This window comes from Pelobates fuscus, chromosome 3 (assembly GCF_036172605.1).
Source record: "Pelobates fuscus isolate aPelFus1 chromosome 3, aPelFus1.pri, whole genome shotgun sequence".
NCBI classification, from domain to species: domain Eukaryota; kingdom Metazoa; phylum Chordata; class Amphibia; order Anura; family Pelobatidae; genus Pelobates; species Pelobates fuscus.
Genome location: NC_086319.1, coordinates 214,011,602 through 214,033,910, shown reverse-complemented (window position 1 = coordinate 214,033,910; position 22,309 = coordinate 214,011,602). Strand labels below are relative to the sequence as shown.

Genomic DNA, 22,309 nt, shown 5'->3' with positions numbered 1-22,309 from the left:
AAAGGGAATCATCCAGTATTCATGTGTGCAAATATCTCATGGACGAAGGGGCTCATCTATCAATCTATGATCCAAAAGTAACAAAAGCACAAATTATACGGGATCTTTCTCATCCATCTGTATCGGGGGACAATCCAGGGAGAGGTATAATCAACATGTTAACTGATTCTAGAGCTATCATCTTCATACAGAGATATGTAAAGGATGTTTATGGCTGAAAGTAAACAGTGACATTACCTCCATATTTACACTATATATATATATATATATATATATATATATATATATATAGTGTGTAAAAAATGAATTCTATGTCACAGGGTGATTGTCAAAAAGTACATTAACCCTGGACAATTACGTACTGTGTGGCAATGCATCCCCACCTCTGTCCCTCACAATCATATTTCTTTACATTTTGAGGTCCTTCAAAGGGGGTAATAGAATTTAGGAAAGACAAACAAAAGGGATATGGAAGCTTAGGAGAGACACATAGTGGTAAGAAGTGCATTTTTAATTTTCGATTTTATAGGCCTTATTACCTCTTTGCTTCACTGCTCAGTCTCATTCCATCCACTTTAGGAGAGGCATTTTCATAACTTTTTACTCTCTCCTCCTCTGTCTTGTGCTTTATTATATATTTGTATCCTTTTTTCTCTCCTTCATTCTTTTAGCTGTATTATATATCCTCATGTACTCCTCTTGTGACCTCCCTACAGTTATATGAGGGTCATAGCGACCCACATAGGCTTTTTTCTTTTTTAAAGGGCTACTCAAACCACCATAACGACTTCTGCTTTTAGAAGTGGTAATAGTGGTACAAGTCTGTATGTGCAGCTTTGCTCGTTGTTGGATTGCGGTTAAGTTTTTAACTTATTTAATAGGTTTTTATAGAGGGGCCTAATTACTAAGGTACAATAGTGCCTTGTAGATGAAAACAAAAGTCATGAAATTTCATGAAAAGAGGTTAAAATAACTGTTTAACTTTTAAATGTGGCAACTGTCTAGCAAGCACTGGCAAGCCACTACATCGGTTAAACCTCGCATTGTCAAGGTTTTTTTTTAAACTATTTACCAAATAGTCAAGATTTTTAAAATTCAGGGCCTGAGCTTGTCTTTTTCCTCAAGCTTTGGTGTTACTTCACCATATAGCCTTGTCCTCTTACATCTGCAAATCCTATGTCACATGTCAACTACCCCTGGTCATGAATTAAGTTAAAGACGTGCTTACTTCAAGATGTATTAAATATCATATAGCTGGCATTTTTGTTATTTTTTTATTTTTTTTACCATTACCCTCACTGTCTGTCACTCTCTGTTTGATGATGTAGTGTCTGAGTTGGTAACCATTGCTTCGGAGCCATATGAAGCTTGTGAAAATACACATGCATTGGTGATTTGCACTGAATGGGATGTTTTCAAGGTACGAAATTCTCAAAATACATATTAAGGAGCAGCGCACACACAAAAAAGTAAAATACCTTTTTGAAATCTTACAAGGCGGCTACTTAAAGTCACACACTTAGCTAACAAACATGGGGATTCAGTTACACCACATGGCCATATTGAGTTAAGCCCACCACTACTTTAAAGTACCTCAATATCGGTTGGTCCTACACCAATATGTAATATGGTAGATAAACATGCTAACTGCATTACTGACTGCTTAAACTGCTTCCAGAGACTCTCCCCAAAATTATGCTTTCTGTCTTCACCTCCAATTTGAATGGGCGGAGTGCTCAACCCAATAGGTATCTTTGTTGGATTCCAAATATACCCAGAAAAAAGGGGAATTGGGGTGCACACTGAGAAATTTCTCAGTACAGTGCTGCTGTTAAGAACATATCCACAAAATATAGATTAAACGAACAGCGCACACACAGAAAAGAATAAATAAAAATTGTTTTAAATCTTGCAAGGCTACTCAAAATTTCCCATCTACGCAAACAAATATGGGGATTCCGTTACACCAATGGGAGGTGATATTATCAATCATGATTTCTTCCTAGTATGTGATGTTTCTACATTAGAAATTAAATTGAATGCAATCCTTTTAACTAGGATCTTGACTACCAGAGAATCTATGGGAAAATGTTAAAACCTGCCTTTATTTTCGATGGGAGAAGAGTTTTAGATGGTTTACATAAGAACTTACTACAAATCGGTTTCCAGGTATGGCTAATTACTTGCATGAAAAATGTCTGCTTGTATAGATCTTCCCCTTTCCACATTCCACGGCCAGCTTAAAATATGTGTAAAATGTGTTTTATAAGGGAAAGTGATTTTGTCTGCATACATGCCAGTGAATGTATTTACAGTCTGTGTGTGCATATAATGGATAAAAGTTAACTTTGTAGCATGGGAAGATAATGCCATTTAGGAGTTCTGGAAACATTAATCATATACAAATTAAATTCCTCCAGAATTCTGAGTTTAGTTTTCCCTATTACACACTTTGCCATTATTTTATATTATCTCATTTTAAGTGGACTATGTATAGATGCCCAGACCACTTCAAGTCATGAAATGGTCTGGGTGCCATGTCCCCCTGTTTTAATCCTGCAGCTGAAAATGTTTTCATTAAGGGGTTAACTTGCCTCTAGTTGCTGTTATACTGACAGCCACTAGAGGAACTTCAGAGAAATAGTAAAGTAACACTCCTATTTCAATCAGAAACCATCTGATTGGCGCTGTGCAGCATTCTGCTTAGCATGTAAACTATCCTTGCATTGGATTGGCTGAGATCATTCACCGCGATGATCTCAGCCAAAGAGGTGGAGCTTCATGTTGAAGACCAGTGTTGCAAGGGATAAAAGGTAACTAAAATCCCTTTTTTAACCCTGGTAGCAGGGGTCCTGTCATCTAAACAGGGACTATGGCACTATATTGGTAGGGTTACAAATGGAAGATTATGCTAGCTGTAGTGTACTAATAATCTTAATTTTTAATAATGACAGGAGGTGAGTATTTTGCATTATCTTCCTTTACTACTCCATAGCCGCAAAGACATATAGAAAAAAAGGAACCAATCAGAGACAGGCAGAAAATATAAGATACACCTACCACCGAGTCACTTCTTCTTGATTACAGCGACATCACAAGTCACACTATCAAATGAAGAACCATACGGAATAAAGAAAACAGTTCCAATTCCAAGAACGATGAAGAACGGCTGTATTTCATTCAAAACTGGCAACAACAAACATCCTTGTTCGCTTGATTTGGAAGATCTCTTTGCGTCTTTTAGGCTGAAAGACCCCAAGAGCGTTTTAGTGAAATGAAATGTAAACCTGAACAATATGAGTCACATGAAAGATGCACAATAATTAAGTTCTATCATAATCTATTGTGAGCTATATAAATTAACATAGTACAATAATATTAGTTACCTAAAATAGAACATCTATACATATATCAACTCTACATGAAAAACAACCCCAACTTTCCATCTCAAGTGCATAGAATCAATTACGTGGTCATAAGAGAACGACCAGTACTATAATAAAACATCCATAACTTACCCGAGTGTGCGAACCCACCTGAATGGGAGGGAAATTCAAAAGGGGGGGAAAAATACTCGCCTCCTGTCATTATTTAAAATAAAGATTATTAGAACACTAAAGCTAGCATAATCTTACATTTTATTACATGACAGGAGGCTTTATATTTTGCATTTTTAACGCTAAGGCAATAGAGAAAAATGGCAATGGAGGACGGGCGAAAGTCAAAAAATCGGAAAGGTGGACTCTCTTGACCAGTCTGTTGAGAGCAATATATCTGATAAGGAGGCCCCCCACCGTGAAGGTGGAAGAGGCCGCTGTACCCCGAACCGAATTAGAAGGCCACTCCTTGATGAAACAAAGAACTTGGGCCACATCCCAAAGGGAGGAATATTTCGGTGCAGGGGTTCTACGTAACTGAATGCCCCGAAGTATTCTACAAACCAAGGGATTCTGACCTATTGGTTTCCCTTGTAATGGGGTGTGAGCCGCTGAACTCGCAGAGCGCACGACATTGATGGATCGGTAGGACATACCTTCCGAGAACAGGGACGCAAGAAAGTCCAATATGGAGGATACAGAGGCGGTAAAGGGATTGAGGTTTCATCCCATACAACAATTGACCCATGAATTCCAAGCGGAGAGGTAACACTTCCTCGTTCCAGGTGCCCATGGAGTCCCAGAGTATATCTCTAGCTGATGACGATAAGTCAGCGGTGCACCAAGCACCCCTGAAAGAATCCAGGCTACTACAGAGAGAAATCCTTCTTGTAGCATGGGATGAGGATTCCCCATGGGATCTGTGAGCATCATCTGATCGTCTGGTAATAGCAGCTTGATCCATGTATGACAGTGCAAGGAGATCTGGAAACCACGGTTGACTCTGCCATTGGGGCATTACCAGGAGAATTGCGACTTCCTGCAGTCTGATGTAGTGAACCACTTTCGCGATCATCGCCAATGGTGGATAGGCATATGCTCCTTTGGTAGGCCATGTCTGCAGGAATGCGTCCACCGCTGCACCCTCTGGGTCTGGCGACCAACTGTAGAAAATTGGTAGTTGGCGATTGGTGCGGGATACGAAAAGGTCGATCAAGAGCGGACCTCTAAGGTTGTTCTGTGTTGCAAATATGTGTGGATCCAGATGCCAATCACTGCTGTCCCTCCAGTGTAGAGAGAACTAGTCTGCCGTCAGATTGGTTTCTCCTGGAAGATGTTCCGCCACCAATGTGATATTGCGTGGTAGGCAATAGTCGAAGAGTTCTTTTGTGAGATCCGTCAGTCTCTGAGAACGTGATGCCACATAAGTGGTTGATGGAACGAACTGCGGATAAATTGTCCATGCACAGTGTGATATAGACTTCGTATAGCAAAGGCACCTACCAACAATTCCAGGGAATTGATGTGTAGGGTGAGTTCTTCTGTGGTCCAAACTCCGCCCGTGGCTGTCTGTCCATCAGTGGCACCCTAACCCCATCGACTTGCGTCCGATTGCAGAATGAAATCCGGTCATTTGCTGAAGATGACTCTGCCTTTCCACACCTGCATACAATCGAGCCACCATCGAAGTTCCTGTCGGACTTCTTCCGTCATGGAGACCGGTTGTTCATAAGTGGGGGTTTTCCAGAGGAAACAAGCTTTTAGGCGTTGCATGGCTCGATAGTGCAGGGGGCCTGGGAAAATCACCTGGATGGAGGAGGATAGTAGTACTACGATTTGTGCCAGCAGTCTGAGTGGGATTGAATCCCAACGTAGTATCTTCCGTATCTCCTTGCATATTGTCGCGACTTTGGTAATTGGAGGTCGGAGTGTACATGACAGGGAGTCGATGTCGAACCTCAGGAATTGCACACATTGAGTTGGAGTCAGTGTTGACTTTACTCAATTGACCAGGAAGCCGAGGGATTCTAACACGGTCACATGTCCTATCATCAGAATGGGAATCTTCTGCTTGCCACTCATCAAAAGCTGATAGTGATGGTGGGACATCCTGCTCCTCGTCCAAGGAAGCGTCATAAGTTGGAGGGTTCACAGGCCGTGTACATTTTCCCTTCTTTAGTGGAGCCTTACCCTTAGTGGGTTTTGACTTTGACCCCTCACCTTTCCAATGGCATTTAGCAGGGTGGCCTTACTCATGGGAAGAGGAGTCGGACTCATCCGAGATGTCTCACTGTTGGAAGCTTTTAGCAGTTGCTTTGACTGTGTCTTGAGTGGCTGGTAACGCCTTGGCTAAGGCCTTTCCCACAGAAGTGGCAACTGCCTGGAGTTTAATGCCTGGAGGTCTGAGGGCATCTGTGAGTCTTCCGTCAATAACACTCGGTATACTTGGGGCTCACCCAAAGGATTCGTGAGTAAATAGGCAAATTGGTAGCACGGACTGCTAGGGGGGTATGGTGGTCAAGTATGCGACCCACAGTAATGTATGCAGAGACAAAGCTGTGGCTCACCCAGATAAAAGAAGGCTGCAAGCACAGCTCCACTCTGCAGCTTAGTATATGGGGGCTCACCCCAAGCCGGGTTAATGGGTTGAACCACCCCTAGGTTAGTACTAACCTTAACAGGTCCCTGTAACAGGCAAGGCGAACAGAAACCAATTCCTGCACTGATTCCACACTTGAATTCCGAGAAAAAAAAAAAAAGACTATCCTGATACACGCGGCATGTGTGTTTGTGCTTTAGGGTGGACACCCTTATGCAATAGGCTGCGCAAGCCTATGGACATAACAGTAATGTAGGTAAAAAAAACAAACTGAAGAAAAACGAACACAGAAAAACTCGAACAAGTACGTTCGCGAAACGAAGATCCCAAAGAGAAAACTACAGTATGCTGAGGGATGTGCGTTCGGGAGTAGAACGGCCCAAAAGGCTGAACCAGGAAGGAATACAAACCACCGAATGCGTATTGGTTTGAATACGCGTTCGGTAGACTGAAGGACTAAAACAGGCGTACGCGAATGCACGAACCAATGCAAACCGCGAACACCTGACAAAAAATACAAATCGCCAAACGCGTATAGATATACGCGTTCAGTAGATTGAAACTAAGAGAATAGACGAAGGCGAGCGCACAAAAGCATGCGAACGCAGCCTGACAAGCGGGAAATCTCAACATACAAAATAAATGAAGGTTGCCCCAAAGCTCACCGTAGTGCAGCTACTTATGAACAAAGTCCAGAATATAGTAACAAATCTTTGAGAAGAGAAAACCTTTACACAAAGGAGATAGCGAAACAAAGTCTTAAGAAAGCCTGATGGGACGCCAACGGCCTATGTAGAGGAATATTCTCTATGAGGATCAAATGGAGGTAGCTCCAGTTTGGATGGCATACAGCGGTACAATCCCCGCTTATAGGATACGTAGGTGGAAGAGAAAAGACAGATGATAGTGCAATACGTCTAATATAGATGGATCAGTAGTATAACAGCAGGGTCTAAAGTAGTCCTACTCACGTGCAGTAGAGCTTGAACCAGCTCTAGTGTGGATGGCGTACAGTGGTATAATCCCCGCTTATAGGATATGTATAGAGAGGTAAGTACCGTACCGGTATGTAGACAGTAGGAGAGAAGAGAGACAATTGATAGTGCTCGATGTCTTAAAATAATATCAAAGGAGTATAAGTAATAAATTATGTACTCACATATGATTGAGCAGGTGGACTGCTCAATGACTCAGGCGTAAGTGGTATAATCCCCACCTAGGATTTCTTTGGAGTAATACTCAGCAGGCAGAAATAAAATCAGGATACCAAGCAGCGATAGTAAAAAATAAAATAGAGTAAAAAAGTTAAATGGCACAATCAAAGTGAGTTTAAAAGTAGCCAATATATCTTTATTAGGAATGCAAAATAAAATATTAAAATATCCACAACGCGTTTCACCTATGATGGCTTTTTCAACAGCACCACACGCCCTCCCTGAGGAGAGTGTGTGGCAGTGGGAGAGTGCCTGTGGAGTGGCGAGCATAGCCACAAGGAGAACAGGGTAGTGGGGTATCAGAAAAAAGAGCTGGTCAGAAGAGGTGGGAAGGGTTTAATAGGGATAATGTAGCTTACACAGCCAATCCCCAAAGTCTATAACATACTAAACAAAAAACAGTGTCCCCACTATCAGATAGAAAATCTAACATAAATACATATACATGACATTTGCACAGACGTTATTCGGCATGTGCTACAAACCTTATATAACCTTTTGCACAGACGTTATTCATCATGTATTATACCCTTATACTAAGTAAGACACGGACACAGTTAATTCTGTTGGAGTACAAAGTCCACAGCTTTTATTAATTAAATTATTCATTAAATTATCATAAATTAACATAATTAACATAATTTAGGGTCATTGTCCAACTATACATTAAATTACTATACCCCCCACACAGTACCCCTGACAATGACCCTACCAATTGAACAATAAATAACCAAATAACAATTCACTTGAACCACGGCCTACCAAAGAGGCCCCACATCATATTGTTAACTGTAGGGGTGTACCTCAGACACCCCTACACCCCCAGGTTCGTCGCCACCGAAGAGCTAGAACCAACCAGTCCTTAATTCCATCAGGCCTACACCTCGGCCTGTCCAGTTCAAACTCCACGCCAAATTCCAATTTTTTACTACGCCCTGTTCCGCCGCTGTGACTAAACGGTACTGCTAAACTTAGGGAGGGTGGGAGGGACAATTTACAGGTAAGAGAGGCTCTGGTTAAAATGGCCCCTATTCTAAAATGGCTGCTCTTTATACTCCCTGTCTCCACCCCCAAGCACCATTAAACTAACCCAACCCCCAAACACTAGCACCTGCCCACTCCCTGGCTCTGTCAAGGCCCACTCCTCCTACTGCGTTGTTCCATGGGCTTCAGTATGAAAAATAAAGAAATCAATCAATATAAGTAAATATAACAAAACAAGCCAACAAAGTGTAGACACACAATATTCTGACCTGACTTGTGATGGAACAGCAAAGAAAGAGGAAGTGACTCAGTGGGAGGTGTATCTTATACTCTCTGCCTATCTCTGATTGGTTCCTTTATTTCTATATGTCTTTGCTGCTATGGAGTAGTAAAGGAAGATTATGCAAATTATGAAGCCTGTCATGTAATGTCATTTGTGTTCCTAATGCTATAATGTTCCTTAAAGCTTAGTGGGAGTTATAGTTCCTTTGGAGCTTTTTCAGCCGCTTTCAATCAAATGACACTAATTTGAGTTAATGGTGCCGTTATGTTCATAATTACCTGTTTATTATGGAGATTAGATGAATGGATGATGTCACCATCTGTGCAGTACATGATTCTAAAACACAATCTGCCCAGTGAAATAATGGGCACATCCGATCAGGGGAGGGCTGGCAGCCTTAGGGGGGCAAAATCCAGTCAAGTGGCCCATTGCACCAAGAGGAAAGAGGAGAGTAAAAATACCTTTCCCATTTGATTGAAGGGGGGAGGGGGGGCAGTCACCTAAACAGACACTCAATGACAGGCACACACACACACTTGCTGATTTGGCACACATTAAAAAACACACACTCACTGACAGGCACACGCACACACTCACTGACAGGCACACCGACACACACAGAAAGACACATGGTTACAGGCATACTGACTCAGACAGACAGACATACTGACACACACACACAAGCATACTGGCTGACACACACACACACACACAGACAAACTGGCAAACACACAGAGACATACTTGCACACACACAGACAGACAGACATACTGACACACACATAGACAGACATACTGACACACACACACACATACAGGGCCGGACTGGGGATACAAAGCAGCCCTGGAAAAAAAAATCTATGCCAGCCCCATAAGTCATTGCGCCATATATTGTTGCATGTAATATGTAAGGATATGTCTTGCCACCCCAGATAATAGAGTAATATATATATATATATATATATTTATTGCTTTTTCTAATATAATATATTGGTCCTTTCAGATTAAAACATTTAATTATACAGTAAGCATACTCACATGCAGACACAGACAATCTCACTGACACACACAAGTTCATTGATACACAGCCTCATAGACAAACAATTTCACTAATATACATAAGCTCATTGACATAAAAACACAAGCTCACTCACTAGCAGGCACACACACACACACACACATGCAAGCAAGCAAGCTCACTAGCAGGCGCACACACAGCTTAATGTAGTGGTTCTGGTGTCTATAGCCTGTCCCTGCAGGCTTTTGAATGTAAACACTGACTTTGCAGAGAAAAGGCAGTGTTTACATTGCTTCCTAGTGACACCTCTAGTGACAGACACTCAGACGGTCACTAGAGGCGCTTCCTGTGTCAGTGCGGATTGGCTGAGATCATCAAGCTTGATGATCTCAGTCATAGAGGCAGAGACCAGCACGACGTTGGAAAAAAAAAAAAAAGGTGAGTAAAACACTATTTTTAAAAACACACACACACACCACGACTGACACACACACACACACACACACACCATGACAGACACACACAAACACACACCATGACAGACACACACACACACACACACCATGACAGACACACACACACACACACCATGACACAGACACACACACCATGATACAGACGACACAGACACACACAGCATGACACATACAGACACACACAGCGTAACACAGATAGACACACAGCATAACACAGACACACACACACACTGCATGACACAGACAGACACACAGCATGACACAGACACACCGCATGACACAGACAGACACACACCGCATGACACAGACACACACATCATGACACAGACACACACGACACAGACAGACACGACACAGACAGACACACACACACAGCATGACACAAACAGACACACACAGCATGACACAGACACACACACACAGCATGACACAGACAGACACACATACACAGCATGACACACACACACACCATGATAGACACACCGTGACACAGACACACGACACAGACAGACAGACAGACACACACACAGCATGACACAGACAGACACACACACACACACACACAGCATGGCAGACACACACACAGCATGACACAGACACACAGCATGACACAGACACACACACAGCATGACACAGACACACACACACATCATGACAGACAGACACACAGCATGATACAGACACACACACAGCATGACACAGACACACACACAGCATGACACAGACACACACACACACACAGCATGACAGACAGACAGACACACACACACTTTTTGGTACCTGTGGGTGGGCAGACTGATTGCTGTGCTGGCGGCCGCAGGGGAAGCTTTTCATGAGGCCGCTGGGGGAGCAGGCTCTTCTGGGGGAGCAGGCTGTTCTGTCTCTGCTCCCCCTCCCTCGCGCGCAGCTTAATGAGACCGGAGCCGGAATATGACGTCATATTCCGGCCCCGGTCTCTTTCTAGCGCGCGAGGGAGGGGGAGCAGAGACAGAACAGCCTGCTCCCCCAGAAGAGCCTGCTCCCCCAGCGGCCTCATGAAAAGCTTCCCCTGCGGCCGCCTTTCAAGTTCTCCCTGCGGCCGCAGGTCACCCCGGCCCCAGGTGCCAGCGGCCCACCGGGAAATTTCCCGGTATCCCGGTGGGCCAGTCCGGCCCTGCACACATACTCATACACCCAAACTTTACACTTTTAAAACCAGTAGACAGGGGCAGAGTAAGGGGGCAGGGCTGTAGTGGGGGGGACAGGGGCTGTAGTGGAGGGTATAAGCTGTAATTGGAGGTTTATGAAATGTAGGGGGGGATAGGGGCTGAAGCAGGTTGATGGCTACAATTTGGGAAAGGGGCTGTGGTGTGGGTGATATGGTTTCACAATTGGGGAGAGGAGCTGTAGTGGGGATGTTATGAGGCTGTGGTGGGGAGCATGGGGCTGAGAGAGGGGGAATGAGCAGGGAAAGGGTGGGACAGGGGCTGAGAGGGGGGGACAGGGGCTGAGGAAGGCGATAGGGGCTAAAGAAGGGGATAGGGGCAGAGGAAAGGGACAGGGACTGGGCAAAAGAGGACAGGGGCTGAGGAAGGGGATCAGGGGCTGAGGAAGGGGATCAGGGGCTGAGGAAGGGGATCAGGGGCTGAGGAAGGGGACAGGGGCTGATTAAGGGGACGGGGCTGACTAAGGGGACGGGGCTGACTAAGGAGACAGGGCTGAGGAGGGGGGACAAGGGCTGAGCAAGGGGATTAGGGCTGATGAAGGGTGAAAGGGGCTGACTAAGGTATTGGGGCTGACTAAGGGGACAGGGGCTGAGGAGTGGGACAGGGCTCAGGAAGTGTGACAGGGGCTGAGGAAGGGGACAGGGGCCGACTAAGGGGACAGGGCTGAGGAGGGGGGACAGGGACTGAGAGGGGGGGACAGGGGCTGAGGAAGGGGGACAGTGGCTGAGGGGAGACATGGGCTGACTAAGGGGACAGGGCTGAGGAGGGGAATAAAAAAACTAAAGTGTTTTTCCCCATCCCTGAGTCTTACCTTAGGCCAGGGAGGGGTGGGCAGCAGCCAGCATACACTAGCAGCCAGTGAAGTCGGTCTTTCCTGATGATGTCAGTAGGAGGGGGCATGGCTTCCTCTGATCTTCTTCCAGACTCCCCAGCGATGCTGTGAGAAGAGCAGGTAAGTCACACCCCCTCCCCATGACATCATCAGGAAGAGGCCAGCCGACTCCACTGGCTGCAGACTGCAGGGAGAGTGAATTAAATTGAAAAATCTGAGTCCTCGGCCAGATTTTTCCTTTTTTTGCTGGATGCGAGCGGGCCTGGGTTTAGGGCGGCCTGGGGGACAATTGCCTCTGTGCCCCCGATGCCCCTGCATCCGATAAAACCGATGATTTCGAAAATATTGCAGTGTCTGTATTACATACCAAAATACCATAGATTTTGCTTTTTCATAGGAGCCTGGCCTTGTTCATTTTCACCTGTTATAATTTTTTATAAAGTTATTTTTGTATCGTGGTTGGGTATATATTATATTTATATTCTGAATAGACTTGGAGAGCTCCTGTTATAAGGAAAATGATTCTTGTCGTTCTAGGTAGAAACCATAGGGAAGAAGATATATCAGATTTCTGCACCAGCAGCTCGTGTTCCCAATCCTGAGAGACCAAAACCTACACCTGCAAAGAAAGTTAGAATATAACTTCCCACATGGATTACTTCTGTCAGTGCTTTATCGCCCCAAAACTTACATCACACCTACAGCCTGCAAGCGGACACTATATATTGTAAATACCTATTTTTATATCACCATTAAATTTCACAATAAGTTTAATCTGTACAAATAAAATTATATGAGAGATTGTTATCTTACTGGTAACTCCTGTCCATGTCCAGCTTCACACAGCAGAATCCTTTTTTTTATGGTAGTAGATAGCAGATTTGATTAAGGCACACCTGTGCAATAACCATGCTGTCTAATCAGCATCTTGATATGCCACACCTGTGAGGTGGATGGATTATCTCGGCAAAGAAGACGTGCTCACTAACACAGGTTTAGACCGATTTGTGAACAATATTTGAGAGAAATAGGCCTTTTGTGTACATAGAAAAAGTCTTAGATCTTTGAGTTCAGCTCATGAAAAATGAGGTCAAAAATAAAAGTGTTGCGTTTATAATTTTGTTCAGTGTATATACAGTATCTCATAAAAGTGAGTACACCCTCACATTTTTGTAAATATTTTATTATATCTTTTCATGTGACAACACTGAGAAATTACACTGTGCTACAATGTAAAGTAGTAAGTGTACAGCCTGCATAACAGTGTAAATTTGCTGTCCCCTCAAAATACACAGCCATTAATGTCTAAACCGCTGGCAAAAAAAGTGAGTACACCCCTAATTGGAAATGTCCAAATTTGGCCCAAAGTGTCGATATTTTGTGTGGCCACCATTATTATTAACCCTCATGGGCATGGAGTTCACCAGAGCTTCACAGGTTGCCACTGGAGTCCTCTTCCACTACTCCATGATGACATCACGGAGCTGGTGGTTGTGAGAGACCTTACACTACCCCACCTTCCGTTTGAGGATGCCCCACAGATGCTCAATAGGTTTTAGGTTTGAAAACATGCTTGGCCAGTCCATCACCTTTACCTTCAGCTTCTGTAGCAAGGCAGTAGTCGTCTTGGAGGTGTGTTTGGGGTCATTATCATGTAGGAATACTGCCCTGCGGCCCAGTCTCTGAAGGGAGGGGATCATGTTCTGCTTCAGTATGTTACAGTACATTGTTATTATTATTGCCATTTATATAGTGCCAACAGGTTCCGTAGCTCTTTACAATATTATGAGAGGGGGATAATAGGATTATTACAAGAAAACTTACAGGAATGATAGGTTGAAGACGGCCCTGCTCAAACAAGCTATAGGAGGTGGGGTATAAAACACATTAGTGATACCGGAGAAACTGATGGAAGCCAAGCACAGAGAGATGGACACAGGTTTCTTCAGGAAGGAAGAGATCTTTATTCGATTCACCGACCGGGACTCAGAGGGACTAATGTCACCAAAAACAGCTCAAATCTGAGCCCTGATCGTACAGTGTAGGCACCTTATATAGACATATAGCTCCTCCTATAATCAGTTCCACCTACACGTACTCTTACCCAATCAACAGAATAGAGACTAAATTCCTGTTTGACCACATGGCTTGTCCAGCACAATGGAGGAGGGGAATACTTTTATATCCTGTATTCCTGCACATGCTCCGTACACTACTGATTGTATCGTTGCCACGTGCAACCGACCGATACATCAGCATATGCACGTGCACATACCACGTGGCAATCTCGGCCTACTAAATTTATTTTTACCGAGATTCCACCACATTAGGACAGGAAGTAGCAATCAAATAAGGTGGGAGAGAAGCAGAGCTAGAGGAGAGAGTAGAGTGCTGCTCTTTGGGAGAGAGCAAGAGACAAGTATGTGAGGTAGAGGGTAGTTTGGGAGGCCGTAAGCTTTCCTAAAGAAATGGGTTTTAAGGCACTTCTAAAATGATTGAAGACTAGGGGAGAGTGATGGCGGTAGGCAGGTTATTCCATTCTGCCCGCGAGAAGTCCTGCAAGCGCAAGTTGGCCGTACGGGTGCGAGCAGCGGACAGGAGAAGGTCATGGGCAGAGCGGAGAGACAGAGAAGGGGCATACCTATGGATCTGTGATGAGATATAAGAGGGGCTAGAATTGTTAGTGCTTTATAGGTATGGGTTAGCACTTTGAATTGACTCCTATAAGATACAGGAAGCCAATGTATGGACTGACAGAGGGGTGAGGTGTGAGAGGAAAATCAGTCTGGCGGCAGCATTCATTACAGACTGTAGAGGGGTTTTTGGGAAGACCAATCAGTAGAGGGTTACAATAATCCATATGGGAAATTACTAGAGCATGGACAAGCTCCTTGGTAGAATCTTGCGTAAGAAAGGGGTGGATGCGGGCTATGTTTTTAAGATGGAATCTACAGGATTTGGGAACATACTAGATGTAAGGCTAGAGTCAAGTATGATGCCAAGACAGCACGCCTGCAAGGATGGACTTATGTGGATACCACTAACTTGAAAGAAGGAGGAAAGACAAGGAGCTCGGTTTTAGAGAGATTGAGTTTCGGAAACATCCAGTCAGAGATGGAAGGTAGGCAAGAAGTGACACGTTGCAGGACGGCAGGAGAAAGGTCTGGGGAGGAGAGATATATCTCGGTGACATCAGCGTACAGGTAGTAGTGGAATCCAAAAGAGGTAATGAGTTTGCCAAGAGAGGCAGTATAAAGAGTAAATAGAAGGGGACCAAGGGCAGAGCCAAACGAGACAGGATGAGGGGAGGAGGTATCAGTAGAAAAGGAGACACTGAATGAGCGTTGGGATAAATAAGAGAAAAACCAAGAGAGGACAAAATAACAGAGACCGAGTGATTGAAGAGTTTGATGAAGGAGAGCATCATCAATGGTGTCAAAGGCAGCAGAGAGGTCAAAAAGAATTAGTATGGAGTAGTGGCCTTTGGATTTAGCTGCGATTAGGTCGTTAGTAACTTTGATAAGTGCAGTCTCAGTAGAGTGGAGAGGGTCAAGGAGAGAGTTGGAAGTGAGACACACGGCCAAAGACAAGTCTTTCCAGAAGCTTTGAGGAAAAAGGGAGCAGGGATATGGGACGATAGTTAGAGGGGGAGGACGGGTCAAGAGATTTTTTTTCATGAACCTACCCTACTTCAAGAGTATGTGTGACATAGTTGTGGTGGTGAAAAGGTTAAAGTTCACTATTTTTCTGCACTAGACCGGAAATAATGACAAAATCCCCCTTAACACCACCCACACTTAAAAATAATGATATAACTATTACTATTTTAAAGCTGCCACCACCAAGACAATTCATAAATGGGGTGCTTTGGTCCCCCAGGTAAATCAACAATAAAAACCCACCAAATATTACTTAGCACAATATTTACGGAATTGCAAAAAATACTAATTAGTCTCTTCAGGTAACGTGATTCTTTACCAGACAATGGCAGAACTTAATAAAGGGATATTTATTATGAGCAAAAAGTAGTCACAGTGCATACAAAATTATAGATGATAAACAAATTATTTACACAAACAGAAGAAACAAAAGGGATAAAATAACAGAAGTACTAAACACTTACTCACCTAGGTTTTCAAAGTAAAACTTCTGCCAAGGGGGTCACCGGCAAGGAAGATGTTGACTTACTTAAATTAGATTTTGGCCCCAAGCAAGTATACATGTTGGGATTGATGGTTCTCTCAATGAACTGGAGCTCCCCAGTGCCGGCAGCACTCATGCAGGCCCAGACCATGACACTCCCACCACTTGTCTTTGTACTTCTCAACTGGTTGCTGCCACACACGCTTGACACCATCTGAACCAAATAAGTTTATCTTGGTCTCATCAGACCACAGGACATGGTTCCTGTAATCCATGTCCTTAGTTTGCTTGTCTTCAGCAAATTTTTACTTTTTTTGCGCTCTGTTTTTTTTTTTTTTTTTAATTCTTTATTTTTGTTGTGCATTGCATTACAGAGATGTATAATTGACATTTTTAGCAAAGTAAACAATATGATATTGTACATGTTACACATATTTAGTGATCGTGATTATGCACATTTTTTTATGTTTAACATGGGTGGGTCCCTAGTGGGCTATTGGCGAGTATGGTACATGGTATATTGGTGTTGTCTGTTCAAGCCCCGGTAGGGTGGTGCATGAGGTGCATGTTCCTAAGGCAATGTAGGGGTTTACAAGTCGGTCGTGTCCGCTCATTAGTGGGCAAGTTTGGAAACATGCACGGGTCTAGGGTTAAATCGTGTGGTTTTCCTGCACTTGGGTGCCGATATTGTGGTGGGGGTGACTACCTTTGGCTACCTTCGTGCATGGCTTAGCCGTGCGGTGGAGGTGTTGCCCCTGACCAAGGGGGTAGCGGGGGCGGGGGGTGTTTGCAGTGAAGTAGCGAGTTATACGTGGCTTTATGGAACCGGACTGGTGCCTTATGTGGTACTGCTTCGTGGGTGCCTGGTCAAGATGCGCTCTGTTTTTTTGCGGCAGTTATTATGGATTTTTATTTGGCCTTTTTTGGGGCTGAAAAAAGAAGACTTTAGAAAAAAGAAGACATCAAATGGTAAGTTCTTTTTTTTTTTTACACAGGTGCCTAGTTATTGGTTCCCCCTCACTATTTTTAGGGTAGGGGGGGAGGTAGGGGTTAATTAATTTTGTTGGTAGGGGGGTAACTAGGGGTTGGGGACCCGTAGTCACCTGGGGGGGGGGTGTTACATTATTATTTTATGGCCACCACCCGCCGCTCAGTCGTGGGAGCCAGGGGGAGGACAATAGGTTCCCCCCCACTTATTGGTATTTAGGGCCTCCACCCACCGCTCAGGGGTGGGGGCAGGGGGGAGGACAATAGGTCCCCCCCTTATTCTAATTTAAGGCCCACACCCACCACTCAGGGGTGGGGGCCAGTGGGGAGGACAATAGGTCCCCCCTTATTGGTATTTAGGGCCCCTACCCACCGCTCAGGGGCGGGGGCCAGGAGGGAGGACAAAGGTCCCCCTTATTGGTATTTAGGGCCCCTACCTACGCTCAGGGGTGGGGGCCAGGGGAGGCCGGGGGCCCCCACCCACAGCTCAGGGGTGCAGGCCAGGGGGGATGGACAATAGGTCCCCCCATTATTTTACTTTAGGGCCCCCACCCACTGTTCAGGGTGGGGGCCGGGGAAGGTCCCCCCCCTTAGGTTCCCCCCCCTTATTCTTCTTTAGGGCCCCCACCCACCGCTCAGGGGTGAGGACCAGGGTGAGGACAATAAGTCCCCCCCTTATTCTAATTTAGGGCCCCCACCCACCACTCAGGTGTAGGGGCCGGGGGGGGTGGGGGAGGACAATAGGACAATCTTCTTATAGCCTATGCCATCTTTATGTAGAGCAACAATTTTATTTTTTTCAGATCCTCAGAGAGTTCTTTGCCATGAAGTGCCATGCTGAACTTCCAGCGATCAGTATGAGAGAGTGTGAGAGCAATGACACCAAATTTAACACACCTGCTCCCCATTCACACCTGAAACCTTGTAACACATGACACCGGAGAGGGAAAATGGCTAATTGTGGTGTACTCACTTTTGTTGCCAACGGTTTAGATATTAACCAGTTAATGCAGTTAGGGCATACTATGCCGCCCAGGGCCGGCCTTAGGCATTTAGACGCCCTGTGCGAAAAATCTTCACAGCGCCCCCCCCCCGTCATCCATGTATGCTGTAATGTTTGTGTTGTCTGTGTATGTGATAGTAGGTGTGATGACTGTGTGTGATATGTATGCTATGTGTGATATTTGTAATGGGTGTATTAACAGTGTGTGATATGCGTGTATTGGTTGTATGTGACACACACACAGAGTCAGACGGCCATACACACACACAGGAAGACATCCACACACACACACAGGCAGACAGTCATACACACACACACAGACACACAAAGGCAGACAGTCTCACACACACACACACAGAGGCAGACAGTCATACACACACACACACACACGCAGAGGCAGACAGCCACACACACAGAGGCAGTCATACACACAGAAGCAGTCATACACACAGAAGCAGTCATACACACAGAAGCAGTCATACACACAATCACACACACAGAGGCAGACAGTAATACACACAGACACACAGTGGCAGACAGTCATACACACAGACACACACATGCAGATAGTCATACACACAGACACACAGAGGCAGACAGCCACACACACAGAGGCAGTCATACACACAGAAGCAGTCATACACACAGAAGCAGTCATACACACAATCACACACACAGAGGCAGACAGTAATACACACAGACACACAGTGGCAGACAGTCATACACACAGACACACACATGCAGATAGTCATACACACAGACACACAGAGGCAGACAGTCATACACACAGAGGCAGACAGTCATACACACAGACACACACACAGAGGCCGACAGTAATACACACAGACACACACACAGAGGCAGACAGTAATACACACAGACACACAGTGGCAGACAGTCATACACACACACAGACACACACAGGCAGACAGTCAGTCATACACACAGACACAGACAGTCATACACACAGACACACACACACAGAGGCAGACAGTAATACACACAGACACACAGTGGCAGACAGTCATACACACACACAGACACACACAGGCAGACAGTCAGTCATACACACAGACAGTAATACACACAGACACACACAGTCATACACACAGACACACACACAGGCAGACAGTCATATACACACACACAGACACACAGGCAGACAGTCATACACACAGACACACAGGCAGACAGTCATACACACAGACACACAGAGGCAGACAGTCATACACACACACAGACAGTAATACACACAGGCAGAGAGTCACACTCACCTGACAATCCCACAGTTACCTGTGGAGTTCATTGTGGAGGCAGTGCAGCTCCTGGTGACTGTTTGGTGGGGAAGCAGGGACTACTTCCTGCTTCCCCTGCAGCAGTTTTCCGGCGCTTTTAGCTCCGCCCCCGCCGCACGGTAAGCTCCGCCACCGCTTTTTTTTTAAATCCTGGCCGGCTGTGCGGCCGCACGGCGCCCCCTGCTACATGGCGCCCTGTGCGGCCGCACACCTCGCACACCCCTAAGGCCGGCCCTGATGCCGCCCCGCATTTAATGAGCCTAAACTTCGTTAGGGTGTAAGAGTACGCCCTAAGGATCGTTAGCTCCCCTGTCCCTGCATACCCCGGTCCGGGGGACTGCCTCTCAAGAGAGGCAGTCCCTCTGCTTCCATTTAAGCCATACAGGGCCATGTATCACATGGCCGCAAAGCATTCTATGAGACTGCCTGCAGGGAGACTGTCTGAGTGTTCAGGCAGGCCCACAAGTGCCCTAAAAAAAAAATTACCATAGTATATTATACAGGTAGTATATGGTACATGTATAAGTTAATTAAAACCCCTGATTAGCATATTATACATATACAATACATGTATAATTTAATTTTTATTGTATTTTGGTATTAATATGCATATTAATATCAAAATACACTTAGAATTAAAGGACCACTATAGTGCCAGGAAAACAAACTTGTTTTCCTGGCACTATGGTGCCCCCACCTTCAGGGCTGAAGGGGGTTAAACACTCACCTTTCTCCAGCGCCGGGCTCCCTCGGCGCTGGGGACTCTCCTCCTCCTTCGGTCGGCATCGGCTGAATGCGCATGCGCGGCAAGAGCCGCGCGCGCATTCAGTCAGTCCATAGGAAAGCATTCTAAATGCTTTCCTATGGATGCTGGCGTTTTCTCACTGTGAAAATCACAGTGAGAAGCGCGGAAGCGCCTCTAGCGACTGTCAATGAGACAGCCACTAGAGGCTGGATTAACCCATTTGTAAACATAGCAGTTTCTCTGAAACTGCTGTCTTTACAGCAGGCAGGGTTAAGGTGGTCTGGGTGCCTATAGTGGTCATTATAGATGTATATGCTAATCAGATGTTTTATTAACTTATAATATATAATACATATATTACAAAATATACATAAACTAAATATTAAAAAAAAAAATTAATGTCATAAGCGTTTCTTGATATAGAAACAAGAAAGGAAATATTAGAGATGGACCAAGTCTATCTCAAAATTCCTAATGGGTTACAGAGATATCAGAAGGGCATGAACCCCATATGCGTTAAGAGAAAAAAGACTAAAGTGAAAAAAATGGACCCCCATTTCACCAAAAGATATCTCTAAAAGATTAGAATAAATATACGGTATAACCTTTATTAAGCCGCTTACGGACAAAACAAAAAACAAGTGAAGTAATAGTGACACACTCGTGAAAAATACAAGTGAATTAAAAACTGAGTGGATGCAGTATGGATATTGTCCACAGGTAATGGAAATGGCAGTGATATCTGAAATGTAGTTAAAGTACAAAGTACAATATATAGTACGGTATAAACTAAATCAGATATCACATACACCACATTCCTCTAGAACTAAATATCCACAGTCTGTAAGACTATTAGGTAGCTCGGCTATAGAGGTGGGACTGACCGTCAGGCTGAGAGAAAGTGTATATCAGTACTATCATTTGTTAAATTCAGTAGTAGTGCATAGGGAACTGTTCAGTCAGTGAAGACCGTGATAGCAGCACCTATGTGTATATACATATACACAGACACACAGAGTTAACTAGTGAACACTATCTAATATCCAAATGTCTCCTTGTAATCGTATACAATAGCCTGGAGATACATTTGATAGTGGATAGATAGTAATTCACTAGATTGAAACAGCAGTGGAGGGAAATATCTCAGTATATCAATAGGAGTATGAAATACATAGGTATAGGTTGAGGATGAAAGAATTGGTATAGCAAAACGTATCTAAGATTAAGTTACAGTAAATGGTTAAAAATATAGGTCCCATACACAAACTGGTACTCGACAACCACCCCAATCTTTCCCAGATATAAAGACCGCTTAAGTATATAAACCACCTATATAGGTTGATAATAGCTCAAAGGTAAATTCCTTACACACTGCTGCTTCAAGGCAGCCTAACGCTGATAGGAGTAACTATCTGACTGACTAAGGAGGGTAGCTGCTTCAGAAACGTCCAGCACTGAAAGGGTATACACCAGTGCTGCTGCTAAGAGGAGTATCTCAGTCTGTCTCCTATTAGCCTTTAGTGCTGCTGCTACATCCAGCACTGAAAGGGTATAGACTTGGTGTCAAACTAGCTAAGAGGAGATAGATCGAGATACTCCTATTAGCCTTTAGTGCTGCTGCTACATCCAGCACTGAAAGGGTATAGACTTGGTGTCAAACTAGCTAAGAGGAGTATCTCGATCTATCTCCTCTTATCCTTTAGTGCTACTGCTACAGACACTAACATGCAGGCAGTCCGGTGTTGCACATGCCTGAACGTTCCATTAAATAAGCTCCTATGTAGTTAAAACACCCAATCTAAGATAGCCGTCTGCATCACTCGGTGCTAAAATAAAAAAACGGCAAACGCTCGACGCGCGTTTCGGCGCGGTCACACGCCTTTATCAAGAGCTCCTGGTACAGCTGTAGGGAGGTGAGTATATACATTGGTGTGCTCCAATCAGCATTAGCTGAGGAGTGACTAGGGGCGGGATTACAACCCGATCGAGTCTATTCAGAGTAATTTATCCGGATGTCAAGTATCTCGTGTATGTTTGGCTATCACCATGGTAATGTAGCCGGTCGTACTATATGCGCGCGCAGTAAAGGTCATGCGCCTGCGCAGAGACTTTAGTTTAGGGATCCGTTCCCTGTGCTGGCTACATATGA

At 44.6% G+C, this 22,309-nt stretch overlaps 1 protein-coding gene across 2 annotated transcripts in view; it reads left to right on the top strand.

Annotated features, from left to right (window-relative positions):
- LOC134601012 (UDP-glucose 6-dehydrogenase-like) overlaps positions 1-12,794 on the top strand; it is a 41,938-nt gene extending 29,144 nt beyond the window's left edge. For both annotated transcript variants that reach the window (XM_063445426.1, XM_063445425.1), the window contains exons 9-12: positions 5-144; positions 1,329-1,420; positions 2,059-2,169; positions 12,525-12,794. In XM_063445426.1, the coding sequence (XP_063301496.1) occupies positions 5-144; positions 1,329-1,420; positions 2,059-2,169; positions 12,525-12,629 (448 nt within the window). In that variant the 3' untranslated portion in view covers positions 12,630-12,794. The remainder of the gene's footprint in view (positions 1-4; positions 145-1,328; positions 1,421-2,058; positions 2,170-12,524) is intronic.
- The last annotated feature ends 9,515 nt before the right edge of the window (positions 12,795-22,309 follow it).